We start from the raw sequence: 23,680 nt of genomic DNA on the forward strand, positions 1-23,680 counted from the left end.
ATTTGTCTATTATCTTCTTGGCTAGGCCAATTTGCTCGCTCCGTCTCACTCTCAGTGCCTGATGCTGCCTTTTTGATAAATGTGCCGTCGTCTTCGTTGTTAAATCTGCTGAATCCTGATTAAGTGAACTATTATGCTCGCCCATTCTCCGTCTTGCTCACTCACTGACTTGGCTGCTCTTGCATTCGTCATGCATGTGTAGACACACAAGAAGCAACAGCAGCAGCCGACGACGACGACGCTGACGCCGCAGCCATCAAATATTGTTTATGTTTTCAACACTAACACACACACATGTGCAATGGGAGAGCGGGAGAGTGGCTGCGTGTGTGTGTGTGTGTGAGCACGCACATTGCACTCTTTCTAATCAGCCGAGCGAACGAACGCTTGTTGCATTTTTGTACCTGCTTGACCTGTGTGCAGTTGTCGTTGTTGTTGTTTTTGCTGTTCTCTCTTCGCTGCACTCTCCTTCAACTTCTGTTCTGTATCTGTTGCATTTTGCTGTGCTCTTGATCCATTTCCATTTCTATTCATTTTGTGCGTGTTGCTCATTACGCGTCTCTTTCACATTCTGCTGTTGTTGCAGTGCTGACAATTTAGCTATTTTGCGCTAGATTTAGAGTTTTAACTTATATTTATTTTTAGACAACTTTGTATACATAACTATTTATGTTAATGAATACAAATTAGAAGTAAATTTCCGTTGACTTTTTTTTAAATTTAATTATCAAATCTAAAAGTTTTGCAAATAAAAATATATATTTGATTTTTATAAGAATTATTTTAATACTTATTGAAAGTTTCGATTTAGGCCATTAATTTCCTTGTAAATTGTCTAAGATAATTTAGAAAATATTTTAGATATCTTTTCGTAAACCTTTTTGTTCTGCTGATATTGCGGTCTTCAGGCCAGATAAGTTGGCAGCACTGTGGCTGCTACTGCGGTTGCTGTGTGACCAGCTTCATTGAGCTTTGCTTGACTGCAGTCACGTCAATGGTACGTGATTTATGTTGTTGTTGTTATGCTGGGTGGTAAAAGATTATTATAACGTTCTTTTTCCATGAAAGCGCTGGACATTCATTCCCAACAATGTTGTTGGCCAGCGGAATATTACAATTTAATTGCTCCACATGCCCCAGGAGGTTGTGCAGGTTGCGTAATTGCCGATCGAATGCAGCAACAACAACATCGGCAACATTATGCTGCCACTTAATGATCAGTTGAGGCAGATAACAAAAATGTAGCAGTTATTAACCAAATTACACAATATTAAAAGGCTCAACTTTGTTTTTTTTTTTTTTGGGTTGCAAAACAATAATTTGCGATGAGCTGCACTAATTAAATGCAAATGCGAGTTGTGAAACTAAAGCAATTTATTATAACAACATTAAGTTTTATGACTGTTGTTTTTCGACTGCAATTCTTGAGTTAATTGTGTTAAAAGCTGCCCTCTTCTACTTCTGTTTAATGCGTCAGAATGCAGAAAACAAAAAACTTTATGACGCAATTTGCCAAATTGACTAGCCACATTTCTTACTTTATTGACTGAGACCCACCCACAAATTTTGCGGCTTTGGCCATAAATTTTATTTGCCCATCTGCGCCATTTTTTTTTTTTTGTTGAATTGGTTTGCGGCAAATATTTGTGAGGCACTGTGTGTGGAATTGGCATGCAAACACGTCAACTACTCATTAAGATAAGCGAAGCCTGCCCGATTTGATTTACTAGACGCGAAACAGGAGTTGAAAAATGAATGAGATATGGGGAAAATCAGACCAACCGACTTGGCAAATGTCGCATGCAGAATGTGCAACGGTGGAATAGGAATTTTCTGCCAGACTGGCAACGTCTTAAAAGTCCCGGTTTCGCGGTTTTCCATTTCCTTTAGCTTGTTTCTTTTTTTTTTTGTTGGGCACACGCCAGCTGTCGGGACTCGGGAACTACTATACTCAATATATGTCTGTATATATATGCATAATCTATATGCCGCCCTAGTCTATGCCTTCCTTCCTCTTTATACAATATATATTGTGTTTTTTTTTTTGTTTGTGTTTTTGGTAATAAATTGTGTGAACATGCAAAGGCAATAAAATAGCAGCGCAGCCGTAGACACATTTGCAATTTGGCGAGTGAGGGGGTTACCCTAGATTCTGTCATGGTGGCAATTCTGGCAACTCGCCAGTTACTCGTGCTAATTTTACTCGAAATAACTGTGTTTTTTCTTCTTCTTTCACTGCTGCTGTTGATGCACTCTGCTGTCGCTGTTGCAACTCCTACAAAAGTGAGGCAAGTCGAGGCGTCGCCTACAGCTCAAACAATTAAACGACGCGTCGCCGTCGTCGACGCTCTGATAAACAAGGCAGATAACCGACAATAAGAAGAAGAGGAAGACGTTGCTGCTGCTGTTGCTGCTGCTGTCGTTGTAGTCACCTCTTAAACGACCAACCGACGACCACACAGCACACTTAGTTACCAAACAGTTTCAGCGCCCTTCTCACTCCCTTTTTTTTTCTTTACTGCAACTGAATGCAGACAGCATATGCTACACATTTCACTTGTTCTTGCTGGTTGGTCTTTTGTTTTCTTCTTTTTATGCCTTATTTTTTTGTTACCAATAAATTTTCGAAATGCCTTCTTAACTTACCGTCCAGTGCAATTTTTTCATTAGCACATTCGCTCAGGTCACTCGCTGGGTTTTGCAGTCTGTGGGGGAACTTCTATATAAATGTAGCTGAGGGTCAAGAATACGAATGCGTGTATGGGACGGTTACAAATGTGTCTACTAAATAATTGCCACAATCGGTAAATTTCAACAGCTTTTTAGTGGTGACTGGTCAGCTGCGAGGTGTTTTTGATAAGTGCTTACGATAATAGTAAAGAAAATTATGAATTCAATATCAATAATAAAAATAATGTAAGAAATAATACAAGAAAGGTTAACAAATTTATTTATTATTTTTATTACTAATTATTTTTTTCTATTTTGTATTATTTTAATTTAAAATACATTTTTAATTTTTTAAATAATATTCAATGATTGTTTTCTAAAAAAACACATCAACATGCTTACAACTTACAAATTTACAAAAATAGTAATAGATGTTGATTATCTTCTTTGATTGCTAGTTTTTTATATCACTTTCTATGTAAAATTTTGAAAGACCCAATCTTGATTCTTTTATATTTATATATATATATATATTTATATTTTATTTATAAAATATCTAATTTGTACCCATTTTAAGATATTTGAGGATAACAAAAATGTATATTATTTACAAATTAGACATTTTCTAGAATAAAATTTGACTTTTTAGACTAAGATGCTAAGATGTTGATATTTTTTATTTCTACATTAAATGTATGCTGAAAAGTGATGAACAGTTTGAACTCCCCTCGCATTTGGCAACTGTGGCCAGGTTAAAATAACCAAACACAACATCATCCAATGGGCCCCCGTTTTACAAGCAAGTGAAGAAAACGTAGCAGCAAAATTCCAAGCAACGTTGTTTCGTACCCGATAGTTGTTGCACAGTTGTTGTTGTTGTTGTGGTTGTTGGTTGTAGGTTTTTCAGAATTGCATTTTTATTGTCTGCCACTTTGTTGTGTTACCACTGTGTGTCGAGTTGCTGCTGTTGCCTCTTTTCATGTTGTTGTTGTTGTATAAATAAACCATATGGTTAAAAGCGTAGCATATTCTACTGCCAGACTTCTTGTTCTTCTTTTCTTACTTGGCCGCCTGTCATCGTATTCCTCTTTTTTTCTTCTAGATGGCTGTTGTTGTTGCTGTTGTGGCTCTTACCTCGTGTCGTTGTTGTTTGGGATGTAGCTATGAAGTTTCTGCCTCAGTGCGTTTGTAAATGTTTATCAAAATGTCTTGTGCCGTTCTCTAAGCTCAGTCTCTCTCCCTTTCTCTCTCTCTCGTTCTTTTGCTCTTTTCCCCTTGGTTGCTGTTTTTTGTGTTGTTGTTGTTGTTACATTTGAAACGTTGGTCGTCGCACGATCATTAACCGCAAAACATTGTTTGTGTGGTATGTTGGCTAGTTGTGGCCACAACTCGACAACATGTTGTTGGTTTGCCCAGTTTCTCAGTCTCTCTCCCTGCTTGATTCCTTTGCTCCTCGCTGCTCCCTCCTGCCTCCTCCCTCCTCCCCTGTCTTGACTGTGTTTGTTTAGTTCGCTTGGCTAGCAGAGTTCTTGGAAGTCTGCGCGCAAAATATGTCGCACCGCATCTGGAAATTGCTATCGTTTCACGTCTTAAAAAACAGTATCAAAGATGATATGGCTCACTCTTAAATATGCCTCCTTTTTCTTAGCGTGCTTAATGCCCCTAGGGCAAAGGGTTAATTGCGAAATAATAATATGGCAAAGACGTGTGCAAGGGCATACATAAGTATTACCTACATGCTAAATACCCTTAATGGGTCTTACTCTGTAAACGTCTTAATAATAGTTTCTTTTATGGCTACAAATATATCTGGTGTTTCATAAAATGATACAATATAAAAGTTAAAAGAGTTTCGCTTCATAATTGGCAATCTAAAGTTAAGAAATCCAACTACAATTTCTCTTATGAAGTTAAGAAATCCTTAAAGCTTCCTAGAATATTTTAAGAGGAAACTCTTACAATCTATTTCCCTTTAAAAAACAGTAACAAAACACTATAAATCTTTGAAGGATTCCCAAGTACCATTTATTTATTTCCTTTCACTGATTTGTGGTCACACTTTTAGCTGTTGTTTATCACTTGTGAATTGGGGAAATAAATCATCATCTTATAGCGCTTCCACTCCGCAAACATTGTGTCTCGAGGTGGCGCCGCTGTCACCAAATCTCTTTCGCATGTCGCACAATTTTCACCAGACATGCAGCAGACAATAAAGCGACAGCAGAAACAAAAAGAGGAGAATAAAAAATAAACTTCAATGAAAGCGACGCCGCAACACACAACACACACACACAGACACATACACAAAAAAAGACAACACAACACACATAGACAGCGAGATTCTCTCCAGTTTTAATCGATCGATTTTATGCGCTGTGCGACATGGCCGTAAATCACACGCCTTTTGTTGTATCTGTGTGTGTGTGTGTGTGTTGAGGGTATCCATGAGATACTTTTTACTCGACTGCAACTTGCGAGTTTATTGTGTGTGATCTCTCTTAAACAAATCGAATGCCAGCAAACTAATTACTAAATTAAAAGCCCATTAAGAGCGTTTTTCTGTATTGTGTATTTCCAATCAAAATCCCATAAAAACTCAAATTGAAAATGTAAACCGTGAAAATGCAACTTGCGCCACACAAGTAAAATGCATTTATTTTTCCACCCGACCATTCCCAATAATTGCATCGAAAAAATAATAATGTAAACAATTGTTTTGTTTTTATTTGTGCTCTCTTTTTTTTTTTTGGAGATGTTGTGATTTACCCATTAATGAATTTGAATTTTTAAAAAGCGAAAGTGCAGCTTTTTTCGAATTAATTAATTTGGATTATTTATTTAATAATGCAATTGAGGATGAGTCATGTTGGGCGGATCTTTGCGCTAACTTTAGCGTTTCATAAGATGAAAGACAGGAAACTTTGAGTAAATACTTTTATCACATTTATGAAATTATTTCGTCAGACTTAAATAAAATATGAGTAAACATTTTATCAAATTCATGGTTTCAATTCAGGCATGTCATAAAAATGATGCCGTCACTAATGAAATAAGATATTCATGCAAAATTACATTATTTTTGTTACTGATAACTTAATATTGCATCCTCAAAAGAGAATATTCCTTTTAAGAGATATTGAGGTTCTGTTCAAGATTTTTTAAGTCGAATTTAATTGCAAATAAATTGTATAATAATCCTTTGCAAAGAAGATTTATGAATTGAGCAACAATTACATAGCGAGTAGTCAATTTTAATGGCTTAATAACAGATGCTTCTATCGATGTTAAAGGTAGTGTTAGTCGCTGCTTCGATTATCTGTCTAAATTCACTTTCAAGATGGTAACAAGCAAAATAATATTGCATTCATTCAGAGTTCAGCGTGCATTCCAAGAACCATATCGTTTAAAAAAAAGGCTGCAACATTGCATTTAATCACAGGTCTCTGCCGAAGGGGCTTTTGTGGATATGTTTCAATAAATTCCAAGCGAGCAAATCAAAACATATATGTATAGGAGGGAACTGGGAGCTCCTCCAGGAGCTCAGGCCAGAGCACGCGTAATGATCAAATGAATGCACAAATGGCTTGCGGGCTGAAAATGATGAGGGACTGAGAACTGAGGACTGAGGTACAAGCAATGGTCAGCCTTGCCCTAAGCGCAGCCCCGCTTGAGAAAGGAGACCACGAAGAGACGACGTTATGGTTCATAAAGCAAAAAACGAGAAGCAGACAGCAACTGCAATGAATAACAGCAGAACAACAGAGAGAAGGCAAACAAGAAAAACAACAACAACAACGAAAAAATGAAGAGAAAAAGAAGGAAAAAAAAACGCGATCAACAGCCGCCCAAACATTGGAAAAACATCTGCTGCCAGTTGATGAACTCATTGCGTTGTCTCGCTCGCACACTCGGTGCATGCCATCTCGCTCGCACTGTTGCGCAGGCGCAAACGCAAAGTACTCTCGAGTCGCGGAGTATCGAGTACATAGCGAGTACTGGCAGCACTTTACACCCGTCTCACTCTTGCCTTGTTCTCCACCTCCACCTTTTGGCTCCTCCAACAACAGCAGCAGCAGCTTGGCTTTGCTTTCCCCCCCCCCTCTTCGTGCTGCCCTTGTGCGCGTCAATGTTTTCCATTTATAATTCTCATGCCTCGCTGCAATGCCTCTCGCTCGCTCGCTTCCCCCTCACGGTGTCTGCTCTCTCTCTGGCTGCCCTGGCTCTGTGTCTTTTTTAATTTGGTTCACAAAATACCGCGCGTCGTTGTTGAAATTCTTTAGCAATCGCCTCGTTGTGTCTCCCTTCCACTCTCGCCCTCTCTTTTTTTCTCTCTCTCTTCAGACTACTTAAAGACATCGAGCTGCTGTTGCTTCGACTGCTGCTGCTGCTGCTGTTCCTTCACCGTCTGGCGGCAGTCGCTCGATTTTTGACAGGTGGTGCAGTTTTTGTATTCAATTTCTTTTGAGTCTTCGCCGGCGACGACTTTTGCTCTTGGGCCTCTCTTTTTTCTTCTCGTTGTTGTTGTTGTTATTGTTGAGTTTGGAGTTGGAGTTGGAGTTTTTTCGGTTACGAGTTTTGAGTTTTGTGCTTCTTCTCCGTGTCCGTCTCAGTCTCAGTCTCGTTTTTGGAATGTATTTTTGCCTATTCATAAAACAGCAAATGAGTTCAGACAGCCAGACAGCAAACAAAAGATTACCAAAGACCAAAGAAATGTGGTGTGTAGTGTGTGCTCGAAGGATGCTGAATTCGACGGAAGATCGCAGTTCAATGCACTTTTCGAAATTAGTTTTTATACCCTGTAGCATTGGGTTTATGAAGTAGGAAATACAAGGGAATTTATAGGAAGTGGAAATAATTTTGTGGTGGGAAATTAATGAACATATTCGAGTTAATTCAAGAAAGTTCGATATTTTTTATATATTACCACTAATTTAGTATTTTTAAGTTATCTTTTCTTTTCGATTTAGCATTTTATTTTTTGCTCAATACGACTGAAATTAATAGTAATGTGAAATTAACTCAAGAAAGTTCATCTCAATTGAAGTTTGGTATTTTATACAAGAGTTGCGATTGTTTTAGTATTCTAACTTATCATTTTTCATTTGGTATTTTAGTTTATTCTTTTCCATTCAGTATTTTAAATGATTCTCTTTGGAGAGTGCAAAATTGAACAATGAACAGTATTGAACAGTATTTTTAAAATATCAGAATGTTGCATAAATTTATATTCTCCTCTTTATGCTACAACATTACTGGGTATTTTTTAGACAATCTGCTGGCATTTGCATTGCCATTTAGCATTTGTAAATTGCACGCACACAAAACTAATTGGATTTTCTTTCGTTCTTTCCTTTTGCAGTTGTGGTTGCCAGGATGCAGAAGACGCGGCATTAGCAACAGCAGGAGTAGGAGCAGCAGCCAAAGGACGAGTCACAGTCTGAAGGAGAAGGAGACGAAGACATCATTAGAGAGAGAGAGGATCTTGGGAGATAGCAAAACACAATGTCACAGCAAGTGTATTCAGCGCATCCAGCGCTGGCCGCTGAGCAGCTGGCAGCGCCGAGCAGCTCGAGCAACGCCAACAGCGGAAGGCGGAAGGCCACGCCCAAAAAGTACACACTAAGCCGAAGCTGTGCGGCGCTTGTGGCATCAACGAAAGCTGCGGCAGCAGCAGCCGCAACCGCAACCGCCGCCTCCACAACAGCAGCAGCCACAACAACAGCCACAACACCAACAGGGACAGCTGCAAGCACAACGGGATTAGGAGCAGCTCTGGAGGCAGCAGCAGCACAAGGAGGAAGTGCAGCAATGGGAATGGGAATGGGAAAAACGCCAGCGGCGCGAACAAATTTGGCGGCCGTGGACGATGATGATGACATCGAGTGCGAGGATGTGGACGATGTCAACTTTGGGGCGCAGATTGTGAGGCAAGCAACGAACACAAACACAACAGCAACAGCAACAACCACAACCAAAGACACCGGCTACGATGAGACGGATCATGTGCAGCTGCGTCACAAACGTCGCCAAATGCCACATCAGCAACTGGACCGTGGCGGAGGTGGCGTCGCAGATGGATTACCAGGTGCAGCAGCAGCGACAACAGGTTCGATGAGTGATTTGAGCAGTGTGATTAGCTCACCGTCGGCCAGCACAGTCTCATCGCCGCTGTCGACGCCCACGCGGCAGGCGCCGTTGCAGCTGCAACTGCAGCACAGCCATCAGCATTGCTGCCACAAGCAATCGAAAGCCACATTGGGAGCCACACACCAGCCACATCAGAAGCAGAAGCAGCATCAGCAACAGCAGCATCATCATCATCACCATCACCATCATCATCATGCTGCTGCCGCAGCAGCAGCATCAGCGGGCGGATTGGGAGGGGGAGGTGGAGGCGCCTCCTCATGCAAAGGCAAGAAACTCGATCCGCGTCTTAGCCCATCGCCGTATCGCCAACTATTGCCCATTGCCTTGTGCCTGCTCTCGTTTGCGTTCGTCTTTGCCACGTTAATTGTTTACATGGACACGACAGGTGAGACTACATCTATCACATTTTCTCTCTCTCCCTCTCTCTCTATCTCTTTTTCTGATATAAATTTGATATCTTTGGCATATGTCTCATCATCAGTTGGTTTTTTATGGGTTCATTTAAATTTCTTCGCACCGGATGTAGGCTGTGTTTGCCTTTGGCTCTGTCTTTGCCTTTGGCCTGATATGTTGTCCTTTCCTGGGGCACACTTTTGAGATTAGTTTACGCGTCGTGTCTTCTATGCTTAGTTTGGCGCATCTTTTGTCATAGATCTTGTCTCGCTTTTTTATTTTTTTTGTCTCCTCTCTGTTCGCTTCTTTAATTTCTTTTTGGCGCAGTGGCGCTTCCTGTCAACAACAACGACAACAACAACAACGAGAATGCAAAGCAAACAACTTTGTTGTCGATGACGTCTCACTTGGCAACAGCCAAGCTGAGCTGTGTTGCAGCTGCTGTCGCTTCATGTTGTCGTCATTATCGTTGTCGTTGTTTCTGTTGCTGCTGTTGTTGTTGGCGACACGTGCCTCCTACAAAGGCCACCGCTGCAACGCCAAAAGAATTTCTAATTTGCCATTTGATGAATGGCCTAAAGCACAGCCTGTTGTACTGCCTTCCAAGGGGCCCAAGATGTCAAGCTGGCGAAACAAGTTACTTGACTTAATCGACCAAGAAGTTACTCAGTTTATCAATATAACAAACTACTTTGTTATAGAGAATTATAGTTACATTTTTAGAGGGTATGCAAAACTGAAGTAAAACTAATCGTAGCTTATCAGCATTTCACATTTGTTCTAAGCGTAAAAATAAATTAAGAAATCACATAAATTGTTACTTTTTATTAACTTAGAAATTGCAAATACCTGAGTACTCAAATGCAAAGGTTTAATAAGTAGAGAACAGAATAGACTGAAAATGGAATAGAGAAAATACTACCTTCATAATTGCGATAGAAACAATTTTAATTATTCTTGAAAGATAATGGTTATAATATAACTTTTTACTACGCTTTGTCTAATTAGTTTATATACTCAATTAGCGTACTTAATCTTTATGGTTTTATCATTTTTAGTGGTATCTCTGAAATTAGAATAGTTCTTTGGAATAGAGTCGTAAAGATATTCGTCAATTAGACCAGTATAAAACCGTGAAAATTTTTATTTAAATTGAACCAATTATCTGATATTCTAATGGTCTTATCACTATTTTGGTAATCTAACAAATTAGAAAACTTATTTTGAATAGCATGATCAAAGTTGTAAAAATGTGCGGCATTTAGTTAGAACTGAAGCTGTGAAAGTTTTAATTTATGTTAAACAAATTCTCAGCAATTATAAGAACTGTAATGCTGAAATTTGGCACAGAGTTTCCTCAACAAATATTTTGTGCATTACATTTGCTTCAATTAAGCAAAAGCCTTGCTTAAATTGAACCATCCACCCACTTAGCTAACTAGTTAGTTAGTTAGTTAGTTATTGAGGCAGTTACTTGTAAGCTGAGTAATCATTCAGACAGGAACCTTGTATAGTTGATTTTACTTACATTCTGAGTCATAACTATTGTTGATTTGCATTTTAAACTAGCTGAATACATCTCGACTAGCTACTAAGCGACTACAACTATGTCATTCATCCAAATTATATCCAGACAGCTTCAGCCTCGTCGTCGTCGTCGTCGTCTGTCTGTCGGATGAGGCAATTTTCTTTTAATTCGCTAAAATATTTTGTTATTGCGCGTTGTCGCCGTTGCCGTTGTACGTGGATAAATTTCGCCTCGAGTCTGTTGTCTCTATTTAGTAAGCAGGCAAAATAAATTTGCTTAATTTGTGCCGTTTTTATTTCTTTGCTCAATGAAAGCGGATTGCAAGCGAAATTGTTTTGCATATGATGAGAGAGGCTCTCTTCCTCTCACATCCCATCCTATTCCGAATCCATGCGAACCAAGTTGCCAAGTGGTTCCGTGAATGTCTCTGATGGATCGCCAACGCCAACTCTTTGACTGAGTAGCTGAATGACTGACTGACGGACTGAATGACTGCCTGACTGACTCATCCTTTCCGTATGTGACTAAGGGCGTAAAAAAACAAGTTTCACTGTACTTGAAAGAGACCCAAAAATCAATGGCAATCCATTGTGTGTGCAGCTGTAAAGCAGCCTCAACTCATTGGCACTGTGACTCAAAAAGCATACAAATATAGTGTAATGACAATTTACTTAAACTAAATCAATACTATTATATATTATAGGAAATTACCCTCTATTCAAATATTTAATTTCATATTTAGTTGTCAATAATTTGTAAACCCGCTACCTATAGGATAGAAGGGTATCTTTGTGCCTCCATGATATGTATTTAAAATCAGAAGAAGGCATTTTCGACGCTATATATTCTTGATCAGTGTCAACAGCCAATACGAAGTTATCTAAGAAGTACGTTTGTATGGGTAAAAACTTATTTGCTTTGGCTGACAATCTGGTATATTTTTCACACTGGTATATTTTGAATGCAGTACTCTAACAATATACCAAATGTAACCTTTGGCATGTTTGTAGTATTTTTGTGGTATATTCATTTGGTATATTTTAAAATGAATACCGCACATTTTTGCATTCATTAAAAATGGTTTATATCTATAAGGTTTAATCAATTATATTTTATATAATTATATTTTTATTTTTAACTCCATTCCTATTCAACTTGCTTCACTGTGACCAGATGGAAAATAAGTGCATTTTAAATTCCGCTCAAGTGCTGACAATTTTCGCTTTTTTTGCTTTTGCTCTCTTGTTTTTTTTGCTGTGGCTTCCTTTACCGCCGCTGCAGTCGATCGATTCCTTCCGCAGCGCCTTTGTCTTTAAGTATTAAATATATGCAAATTGTGCAGCGAATTAAAAGTCCATAAAGACAGTGCCAAATTGCAGTCAGAGTCGATGCAAGTCCCTCCCATCCATCCTTTTGTCTGTCCATCATTCAGTCAGCTGATTGCCACCCACTTTTGTGCTGTGTATTTTTGTTCATTTTTTTATTGAATGCCGCCACGTCGACTAGACTGGGCTTGGCACTGGCTAAAATAGGGCGTGGCAGTTGCCACTTGGCTTGACAAGTTGGCAGCTTGGTGGCTGCCTGACAGCTCTTTGGCTGCTGTCGCTGTCGTTGTCGTTGTCGTTGCCGTTGTCGACGTCGTCCAGTCTCTGGTTTTATGGCACATTGATGACTCTATTAGGTTTATACGAGCAAACGGATTCATAAATGTATATAAACCATAATAATACAAATGGGCACGCAGTGCATAAATTAGCCCGGCCAACGAAAAGCCGTTCTTAGCATCTCGGGGCTCTTCACAAAATTCTCGAATGGAATGGAGAGACATAAATCTAACACGTTCTGTGCCGTGTGTAGATGTTGGGAAAACAGACTGCACATACCAAGGTATTTCTATCAAATCATTGATGATAAAAAATAAAAGAAAAACCTGAAAATGCGCTTATTAAAGTGACAAATTCTTGTGGCGGCTTCGAAAGGTCTTAAGTCTTCTCAGAGTTCTCTTGTCTGTCTGTTGTCTTCTGCTTCCCAATTTCATTCCCAACAAACATCAGCATGGTCATGACTTTACAGAATGAAATTCCAAACTATTTTATGCTTGCCTACGCGCTTCTTCCTCTTGCTCTTTCACTTCTTCTTACTATTGTTGCTGCTGCTGTTGCTGCTGCTGCTGTTACAACCATTCATGTCGCGCCCTCGGCCTCTTTTTTATGAGCACAACACTCTCACACACACAACACACACAATCCCCGTGCTCGTTGTAAATGTCACGTTTCAGCTTTGAACGCTACTTGATCATGATCATGATGATGAAGAGTTCTTGATCATGATAATGGTATATGCTCGAGTGTCGGTCTCGATCAATGAAAGTAAATGAAAGCGTAATAACACACATTCCACAACTTCAACTGTAGCTGGCATTATCTTTATCAGTGCTTATCAGTTGCTCAATTTCTTTTTATCTTGATACGCCGGAGAATGGCACAAAGGAAATGTGTTTTTAAATCATCGATTTAAATAGAACTGCAATTGCAGCAGGTGAAAAGTATTTCAATAGAAGTTGATGACGAACGAATTTATTAGTCAATGTTATTACTCAATGTATTTGTTATTTATTTCATTTTATTACTATGCGAAATGTCATCTTGTTTGCTCTTCAACTAAACTAATTCTTTGCGGTCAGTCAAAGGTATTTAATTTCTTTCTGCGTGTTATATTTACACACATAATTTCAATTTGATGACTCCTCAACCGAGTTCGTAATAAATAGTTCATTCATAGCTCTTCAATTAACCGAGTTCTTTGATGTCTACTCATGTTATTAAATGCAGTATAATAGTTCATTTCTTTTTATATAATGGTTTTACGCACTTATATTTACGGAACGGTTCTTTAATTAACACTGTTCTTAGATATTATATTCTTTTTGCACTATTAAGTATATTTCACCTGTACAAGTTAATAATAAATGTATTAATAATTTGTATTAACATAATTAATTGCCCATCAAACATTTCCAAACATATTTTATGACTCATTTAACACATGAACACGATTAACTTCTAAAGTATGCCAATTTCTATTGTTTTATTGCTCCAATTACTATTCTATTTCTATTCCATTCTTTTTCATGCAACTAGTTTTCAGCTATAAATAACTTGTACCAACATTCCCTCAACTTTCAGTTCTATATCCACACAAATAGCTGAGTTACATGAGGATAGCCCAATTGCATTTCCCTTTCCACCGTTGGCCATAATAGACACACATTGGCGTAGCCTACTTATCAACGCCTTGGCGCGTCTATAAAACCAATTGGCCATATAGACAGTCTGTCTGTCTCTCTGTCTGACTGCTCTTTGACTCGCTGCACGCCTCAGTGGGCAATAGCGACAGCGACAACGCCCCATTTACTTCAGTCTGTTCTTTTTCTCCCTATTTTGGGGGCGCCAACGATGGTTGTTTGCCGCTTTTCACGTTGTTGTTGACATCGCGTGGCGCATCTGCACGATTCTCGATTTCGCCTGCAGCGTCTGGCAAATGTCATTAGCCTTACCTGCTACCAAGTACAGAGTGAACAACAACAACATCGATAGCATAAATCGCATTAGCCCAAATCTTGAAACATTGCCACATTTTGCTGCCTGCTTTGAGGTAAACATGTTGACATGCCAGCGTCTGCCTTTTGGGGGCCAAGTGCGATAAGAGGGAAATTGTAGGATTCTAGGTGAGAGAGTGAGAGAGAGAGGAGAGGAGGGGAGTGGAGGGTGTTGCGGGTGTGCGACAATCATTGTATTAATCATGTTAAGCAGGCATTATCTTCACACTTGTGGTGATTACACCACATTTGTGTATGCCACGACAGACGGGTGACAATTTGCAAATTGCAACTTTAATTGAAATTTACAAGCGAATGAGACAATCACACTAATACAAGCATACATTCATTCGCATGCACGTACGTCGTAATGACTTAATTCCCGTTAAGCAGCACGCAGCCAGTGGAGTTTCATTCCCCTTTCCCGTTCCCTTCTCTGCTCTGTTCGACTGTCCGATAATTCCGCCCCCGTTGCGTTTGCCGCCTGCCATCTAAGCAATCGGGTATTACGACTTATATTTTGCCTCCCTCTTTGCCCACCGGATGTCGCAGTGATTCATAATTTCACTTGTTTGTGGCTCAAAGTGCCACCCCCGCTGTGTGCTCTGTGTTGTTGCACTATCGAGAGAGATAGAGATCAGAGAGCAGCAAGCACAGAAAGAAAGCGCAGCGAGTGCTCAATGTGAAAAGCAAAGCTCAAAGAGCATTATCACAGCATGCACTTGGCTCGCCGCTTGCTTGGAACGTGGCCCAAAGAGTCACCCGCATTTTGGTATCATATTTACGAGTATTTTCTTCTTTCCATTTTGCAACCCTCCACTGACGTGCTCAAGCAATTGCGCAATTTCTGTGCAACTGCAACGTGTGAGTTCCCTACACGCAAACAACCAACCAGCAAGGGAATTACTGCTTTTGATCATGCCATAATTACGTATGCGATTTACTGAGGTTTCTGTTCGATTTAAGGTTAGGTACAAGCGGAAATGAAACACATCAACAATTTAATTACTCGCCCGCCGACTGATTGTTATTCAAATTGTTTGGCTTGCCTCTCTCGATATCGTAAACTCAAATGCTCCATTTTAAGTTAATTTTGTCGCTGTTTTTAGAAATCTCTCGCTATTGTTTATCATTTAAGGCAATCGCGAATCGGGGGCCCCAACCTCCAAGCATTGTCTTGCCTATATTTCTCGCCCTGCCGCAAGTTTATTTCGGCAAAAACGAAAAACAAAAAAAAAACGAGCAAATAGAAATAAACTTTTTCGGTCGCAAAATGACCATAAAGTTTATTATAATGTATATATGAAACAGTTGCGCATTGGGATCGTAAAAGTAAAAGAAGAAGATGGAGGAAAAATGGCAACACAAAAACTATTTAGTTTAGGCGAAACAGCAGCGACAATTTAGTAATTTGGACCCCGAACGAATGAAAAAAAAACGTAACGCGACAGCAATGAAACGAAATGCTCAAGTGAAAACTTGGACTAATTAACGCCGCCGTTGTAATTTGAAAGGAAAGTGCGCCAAGTTTACGAGACAAAAACACAGAGTGAGGGAGAGCCACACAGTCAGAAAAAAAGAAAATTTATGCCCACTATTAGATGTAGAAATCTGATACTATCGTTGTGTCGATTTGAGTTGAGTTGAGTTTATTATTAGGGCCCATTTCAGATCGCATTACAAACTGACGGCGATTAGAGGCTAAACTGAATGCTTTATAGATTTGTCTACCAGCAGCATTGAGGTGGGAATAAAATGGGAATGGAACAATGACAGCTGCGTGCGCCACAAAACACAGAGAACAACAGTTAAATTGCGAGCATATGTAAATCCCGAAAATGTGCAGCAGCAGCTGAGAAGAAGGAATCTGGCCTCGGGGCCTCGGCAGTAATTTCGGCGTCAAAAAGCTGACATTTCTAATTTGCACAAGGGGCACGTTGAACGAACGGTCAGGGTGGCGGCAAGACAAATTGACGGGGCAAGGCCCGAAAAAATAATTTCGAGGAACGTTTAATTGCGGTTAAGCGACGGCGGCAACTTAAAGACTAAAGAACTGAGACTCAAACTGATGTCGTCGTCGTCTCCCCCTCGGGCCAAAAAGTAGTTACCCAGCCTGGCAGCGAGGGCTTCGCTTCGTCGTCTCAGGGGTAGAGTCGAGACAGTCAGTCAAAGTTGCCCCCGTTGCAGCCACGCCCTATTCAATAACTCAACAAAAGCGACAACACAACTTTTATGCATTTTCAATTACAAGAGAGCGCTTAAGCGTCGTTCCTCTTTTAATATAAAGAACATTTTCAAACAAACAAGACGAACAACTAAATTGTAGGCATATCAACAGAAAACTAAAAAAATAAAAGTAAAATAAAAACCTTTTTTTTCTCTGTGTTCTTATTTGCCTTTTGCATATCGGGGCAATGTTACCCTTGTTGTGTAATGTGCCCTGAATTGCGTGTGCCTCCCCTTAGAACATCAGGCCTCCGTCCGACCTCACGTCCCGCTATAGTTGTAGTTGTAGTTGTAGTTGCGTCAGTTTGGCTTTGCCGAGTGTATTTCATTTCTATTGCCACTTTTATTATTGATTTCTACGACTCCCCAGACTCGTGTAATTGCTTGTTTGACTCTATTCAAAATGCTTTGTTTCCATGCTAAACTCAGTTTAGTTGTCTATTTTCTGTCTTTTTGCGTATTTTGTGTGATAACCGGCAATATAGTTTACATAGCGCTAAATTGTTACTACTAAAGCCATGTCATGGGGGGCAGCCATGTGCCAACAGTTAATATATAACGCGCACTAAGCTGATTTATTGGCCTGTAAGCGCCAAGGCGTACTCAATCAATTCAAGCCTTATCTAAGTGGGTCGATCTGGGGCCTAGAAAAATCACTGAGTGAAGCCACGAGTACACTGGAGTTGACAGCAAGTGTTGCAAAGCAAATATCGACTAATGGTTTATACTTAATAGACAGTTCGATAAAGAAATGAAATGACAGCAATTGCTGAAAAGTAAATATAAACAAATGGTGAACACTTAAGAGACTGTGTCGTTAATGAAATGAAATTAATAATTCCAATATGATTTATTATTGATAAGTTATAGGAAAAAGGATCAAAGACTATAAATTATCCATATGTTTTGATTAATGAAATCTTAAAGAGAATTTTATTGCATATAAAATATTTTGAACATTGGTGTTGGATAACAAATAGAAATTGAATTAAGCGGTTTAAATACTGTATAATCCCGCTTTAGACATACTAAATTCTTAAAATGTTTAAAAATCACTTTTTCTTTTCAATCAAATTAAAAATCGTAGTTCTTCCACCATGAAAATATGGCAATTTAAACTTAAATTCCTGTAGTTTATGGAAATTACGTGATGTGTTCCATGCCACTTTGTACCTAACCTCAAAATTGATGCGACACAGACACGCTTCGTCTGTCAGGCATGCATTCGCCACTGGACACGCCTCTTTAACCCCTTTATCTGTTTACCTGTCTCTCTCTCTCTCTGTTTCTCTAGTTCTCGCTTCGCAAACACTTGCCACAATTGCCAAGTATATTTTATATTTTAATTTCTTTTGGCTTTTACGAGCAGTTGTGTGTTTTTTTTGCGTTATAGTTGTGTAAAATGAAACAAAAAGTGGAAATTGGCGCAAGGAAAGTGTGAAAAGCAAATAAATGTTACATGGAGAGGCACTAAAAGTAAACTACAACAAATCGTTATATATATCACATACACTTACTATATATGAGAGCACATATCGTATACACATGGTGAATAAAAGAGGAGGAGATGTGGAGGCACATGAGCTAAATATCAAAGGCCGTGCACTCATTATATTTTATGGGCCTACCAACCGGCCGGCCTGCTTTGCTCTGCTTTTGGCCTGTTCTGTGGGTCTGTGTCTGGCATAGTTTCAAGGCTCATTTGAGTCAGGTGAGGTCGACGCTGTCAACTTGGCGGCGTTTGGTTTGCTGTTGGCTATATTTTCTGCTGCTGTTGGCAATGGCATTTAACCTTCGATTCGCAAAAACTTTGCTCACACTTTTCACTTTCCTGCGAAACTTATGCCAATTAGTCAGGGCATGATTAGCAAAGAAATTTACGAGATTGAAATGGAATAACGCAAACTTGATCGATATGAATGACTTGGCGTTGGCAAAAACTGATGTCAGAAGGCTGTTAGTGGTAATGCTACAGTTTTTGCAAAGCTATTTCTGAAATGAAACGGAATTTTACTAATGTTAATTAGAGCTAGGAATATACTAATATAAACTTGATCGATTACAATGACTTAACGTTGTAAAACTAATGTCAGAATACGGAAATGTTCCGGGAATATGATTTATTGTTTTATTGCCAACTCGTTTCTTGAATAAAACGAAATTTAATGGCAGCAATTGTTCAAAGAGTGCTGCTTAAGCTTGTGTTTAGTTCCATTGCCAAGACGTTCCTTGATCTGCACTACGAATATATAAATATAAAGTGAACTTGATCTTTATTGAACGAATGTCAGTATGGAAATGTTCCGGGAATATGATTTATTGTTCTATTGCCAACTCGTTTCTTGAATGAAGCGAAATTTAATGGCAGCAATTTTTCGATGAGTGCTTAAGCTTGTATTAAGTTCCATTGCCAAGACATTCCTTGATCTGCACTACGAATATATAAATATAAACTTGATCGATTGCAATGACTTAACGTTGTAAAACTAATGTCAGATTATGAAAATGTTCCGGGAATATGATGTATTGTTCTATTGCCAAAACGTTTCTTGAATGAAACGAAATTTAATGGCGGCAAATGAGAGTTATGAATATCAAAAGCGCACATTACATTGTTCAATGAGTGCTTATGGTTGTGTTTAGTTCCATTGCCAAGACGTTCCTTGAGCTGCACTCAATTTGCCAATGCAAATCTGGTCAGCGCGCTTCCACAAATTGCCAACGAAGCGCAACGAAGTGGATGCAGCGCACGCCATGACTGCGGCAAGTGGCGGTGGCAAGTGCCACATCAGCTGAAGCTGCTGCTGCTGCTGTTGTTGTTGTTGGTCAGCGTCCAGTGGTGCAACAAGTTTTAATTAAATCTAATTACCCAGTCGAGCAACAATACCTATGGCTGCGATTACTAATAATTCCTTGTATCGTTTTTCTCAACTCGTCTTTTTGCAGAAATCCGACATCAACAATTTCGACTGAACATGTCGCGCGACTACGAATTGAACAGCGTGGCCCAAGATGATCCCGCACTTATTGCATTCCTGCGCCAGATCCATATGCACAAGTATCCCATGTATATGGCCAAAGGCGTCACCAGCTCAGGCAAGATGACCTCCTCATCCTCCGCATCAGTAGTTGCAACCGCCGGCACGGGCAACAGCAGCAGCATCATCAGCAGCTCACACAGTCACACTCACAGCAATAGCAATAGCAACAGCAACAGTGTCGCCGATCAGTTGGCTCAACTGGTGTCCGATCTGGTGGGTGGCAAAATGAATGGTGCGGTCATCCAATCGCTGAGCGGTCCATTGGCGCATCTGATAACGGCGCCCTGGCTGAGCGAACAGCTCAATTGGATGGGCGTGCTGGTGGAGCCAGAGCCACGTTGGTATTTCGCGTTGCGCAAACAGAATGCGCAACGGCAGCGCATGCAAGTGGTGCATGCCTGTGTCTCGCCCAATCCCTATCCCAAAGAGGTGAGTTTTGCAGTACACTCAAGTTAAATTACATTTCTAATGAACCATTTTCGATTACTCTATATAGATTACCATACACAACGAGGATGTGCGCATCAATAGTTTGCATGACGAGGAGACATCGTGGTTCAATTCGCGAGTGAAATGCTTTCCGCTCTACACAATCATGCTGGCATGTGAGCGCACCGAATACGATCTGCTCAGTCTGGGCGTTCAAGGCCATGAGCTAGAGGTAAGTTTCTACTATCTCAGAAACTAAATTAAACATTTAACTAATTACATTTATATATGTTTGCAGATTTTGCAGACGCTGCCGTTTGACAAAATCAAAATCGAAATCATCTCGATACATTTGCTGGAGGATCACGAAGATGTGTACGACTACGAGCAGAGAATCACCAAGTTCCTGGCTAGCAAATCGTATCGGTTGCAGCGTAAAATTGCACGCAACTATTTCTATCAGCGCATCAATGGCAACAGCAATAGTTTTGCGCGCAAAAAAGATATTCTGCTGCTCAAGACGCCACAGCAATAACAACACCAGCAACGTCAACGTCAACAACAACGAGAACCACAACATCATCGACAACGAATTGTAGAGTCTGGAAAAACATAAATAAAATACTTGATAGTAAAACAAGCAAGAGCGCGACATGAAACGAAACTCAACTCAATACAATTCAACGCGACGCCACGTTTATGTTATAATGATAATTATTATATATACACAAACACACACACACATACAACATAGATATATATGTTATATATTATATACAAGCATATTCTGTATACCCCCCATTATGATATACAAACACACAACATTGTATCGATTAGTTTCTTTCTAAGTTTATTTGTGTTACAAAAGCGATTTATTGCCCCCTACTTATATTTTTCGTTTTCAATTTAGTTTTTTTTTTTCTCCGTGTCGAAATTGTTTAATATTACCATAATTATTATTATATATATATACCATTTACTTTGCTGTGTCTGAGAGAGCGATACACAAAATCTATTATGAAAACGATAATATATATATCCAAAACTAGCTCTAGCTAAGAGGTATTATGATTCTTGCTATAAGCTATGCTACATATATACATCTATCTATCTTTATATAATAATAATAATTATAATAATTTAGGCACCTACCCCCCAACCCCTTGTCATGATCATGTATGTATAAATTCAATTGCGACTATTATTTGTAATTTTGCTTTGCTAGACCATTAGGCATTACGACTATTTACCTATACGATATACTATATACTACACAAATACTATATACATATATATATGCTATATACAAATCGATAAACTATAAAGTATAGCTATGCAAAGTTTATGTTAAATTGAATGCTTTATTTAGTGAACCATAAGTGACAACAAAACTCTAACTAAACATAAACATAAAACATAATGCAACATATTTAAATTATATTAAATTATTGAACCAAAACCAAGCACATTCATACACATACACACACACATACAATCACACACACAAGCAAATAAAAAAAAAAGAAGAAAACTCATTGCAAAATCTGCTTTCAAACTCATCTCATACTCATAGTTACAACTAAGAATGAACAACAATTAAATTAAATATAAAAATATGAAACGAGGCAGCATTCAATAATAACAATTATCCCATATATTAGCAACATCAACTCACACACACACACACATGCACATTTTTATGTATTAGCAAATAAATGTATGTAAATTAAATGTAGCAAACGAAACAATTACCAATTTATATAAAAGAAAAATCACAAAAATTATGATGAAAAATTACACACACACTACACACACGTATTTCAATTACATTTTTAGTAATTACATAATGTATTATTATTTTGTATATTTCATTGCACACACACACACACACCAACACATATGCACACACACACACGTCACTAAATACAAATAGAAAATAACATTGACAGTTGACGGTTGTTGTGGTCATTGTTGTTGTTGCTGCTGTTGTTGTTGTTGATTGATTTGCTGCAATGTGAACTCGTTGCACCTCGCACTACACCCTCCCCTACAACCACGCCCCCTCCCCACGCAAAAGAGAGGGGGCGCAGCTTTGAATTGAATATGGTATCGAATCGAGTAGTTAAATCAGTGCCTTTACTTAGACTTTAAAAGAAACCAAAATTTAAGCTTAATAATTAAACAAAAATGAAGATGAGATGAATGATGATGAGAACGTGTAAGTGATCACAGCACTTGAAGCAACAACCGTCATTTAACTACAAACATACATAGATGTCTCTAGTAACAATTTGCCGCCTATTAAACTTGCCTTATCGATGTTGTCAGTGCAGTTTACAAACACACTCACACACACACCACATACACACATACATTCTCCGTCTCTATCTGTCACAGTTACTCAACAAACCAATCCGTCTCAATAAATTGTACAAAAGTCCGTCAACAAATCAGAAAAAATAAAACAAAACACGTCATTTACATTAATTACATCAGCATAAACATCACTTTAAGGTTAAGCTTAGTGCTAATTTGAGTTTTTTTCTAAGCATAGTTCTAATTATTTAGTTTTGTATTTTTTGTGTAAATTAGCGTAAAACCAAATTTTTAAGTAGGTTTAATTTACATTTACATCTAAATTAACATACATTTAATTTGGCCTTGTCCAATCATCAAACACACATACATACACATACACATACAAGAAAGAAAAGGCTAAGCTCGAAATTATATAGAAATTGTATTCTAAATAAACAAAAAAATGCATAAAAATAAGCGAAACGAAACTTTTTAGTTAATATCAAAAATAAAGAAAACGAAAAATTCCAAAAAAAAAAAAAAAAAATATTTAAACAAATCAAAAAAAGCAAACATAAGAAAACGATGTAGAAATTTGACTTTTCATCTGACACACATACACACAGCATATAGTATTTCGCATTAATCATGAACTATATCGAATTGAGAAAAAGAAAAATGGGAAATTGTTCGTCTTATGATAAAATGACTTGAAAAACTTTTGAATTATACAATGACAAAATGCGAAATATTCAATTTATAGCTAGACACTTGCGAACAAATTGAAAACCGGCTTACAACAAAGGAAATTTACTAACTTAAAACCAACAAAATTTACACAATGATATAAAACAAATAAAGATTTACATGAAATGTAAGAAAACAATTGCGCCAAAAGTGTTTGAATTCATTAAGTTTTGATTGAATTTTTCATTTACAAAATATTAGAATTTGGGTATTATTAATATTAAAATTGTAAATTAAAGTTCTTTGTCTTCGCTTTTTCAATAGTTGAAAAGGACATCCCTAAAAGCTGGCTACACTTTTTGAGTTGAAAAGGGCTGGAATTAAGCGACATGCCTAAAAGCAGGCAACACTTTATGCTGAGTTTAACCTGTTGCGCCAAATAACGATGCGAGTTAAAGTCACTGGCTGCAAAGCGACTCTCTGGCAAAAGTCAAAGCTGAAAAGCCAACACTTAGCCGTGGGCTTAACTCTGCGCCAGCTTAGCCATTGATCCCTTTGAAGAGGCCACAATGGTGAATTGCCGGAAACCAGCAGAGCGAGAAAAACTCATTAAAACGGCATTAGCATGCAGTTTCGTTTTATCGAGTGCTAAAATTAATTCGT

The 23,680-nt window shown here is 38.6% G+C and overlaps 1 protein-coding gene across 1 annotated transcript in view; it reads left to right on the forward strand.

Annotated features, from left to right (window-relative positions):
• Positions 1-21,527, forward strand: part of LOC133850155 (protein Star) — a 30,922-nt gene extending 9,395 nt beyond the window's left edge. The window contains exons 2-5 of the mRNA XM_062286150.1: positions 8,030-9,202; positions 19,509-20,032; positions 20,100-20,264; positions 20,331-21,527. Coding sequence (XP_062142134.1) covers positions 8,173-9,202; positions 19,509-20,032; positions 20,100-20,264; positions 20,331-20,567 — 1,956 coding nt within the window. The 5' untranslated portion in view covers positions 8,030-8,172 and the 3' untranslated portion in view covers positions 20,568-21,527. The remainder of the gene's footprint in view (positions 1-8,029; positions 9,203-19,508; positions 20,033-20,099; positions 20,265-20,330) is intronic.
• Positions 21,528-23,680: the final 2,153 nt, after the last annotated feature.

Source organism: Drosophila sulfurigaster, chromosome 2L, assembly GCF_023558435.1.
Source record: "Drosophila sulfurigaster albostrigata strain 15112-1811.04 chromosome 2L, ASM2355843v2, whole genome shotgun sequence".
In the NCBI taxonomy this organism is placed as follows: domain Eukaryota; kingdom Metazoa; phylum Arthropoda; class Insecta; order Diptera; family Drosophilidae; genus Drosophila; species Drosophila sulfurigaster.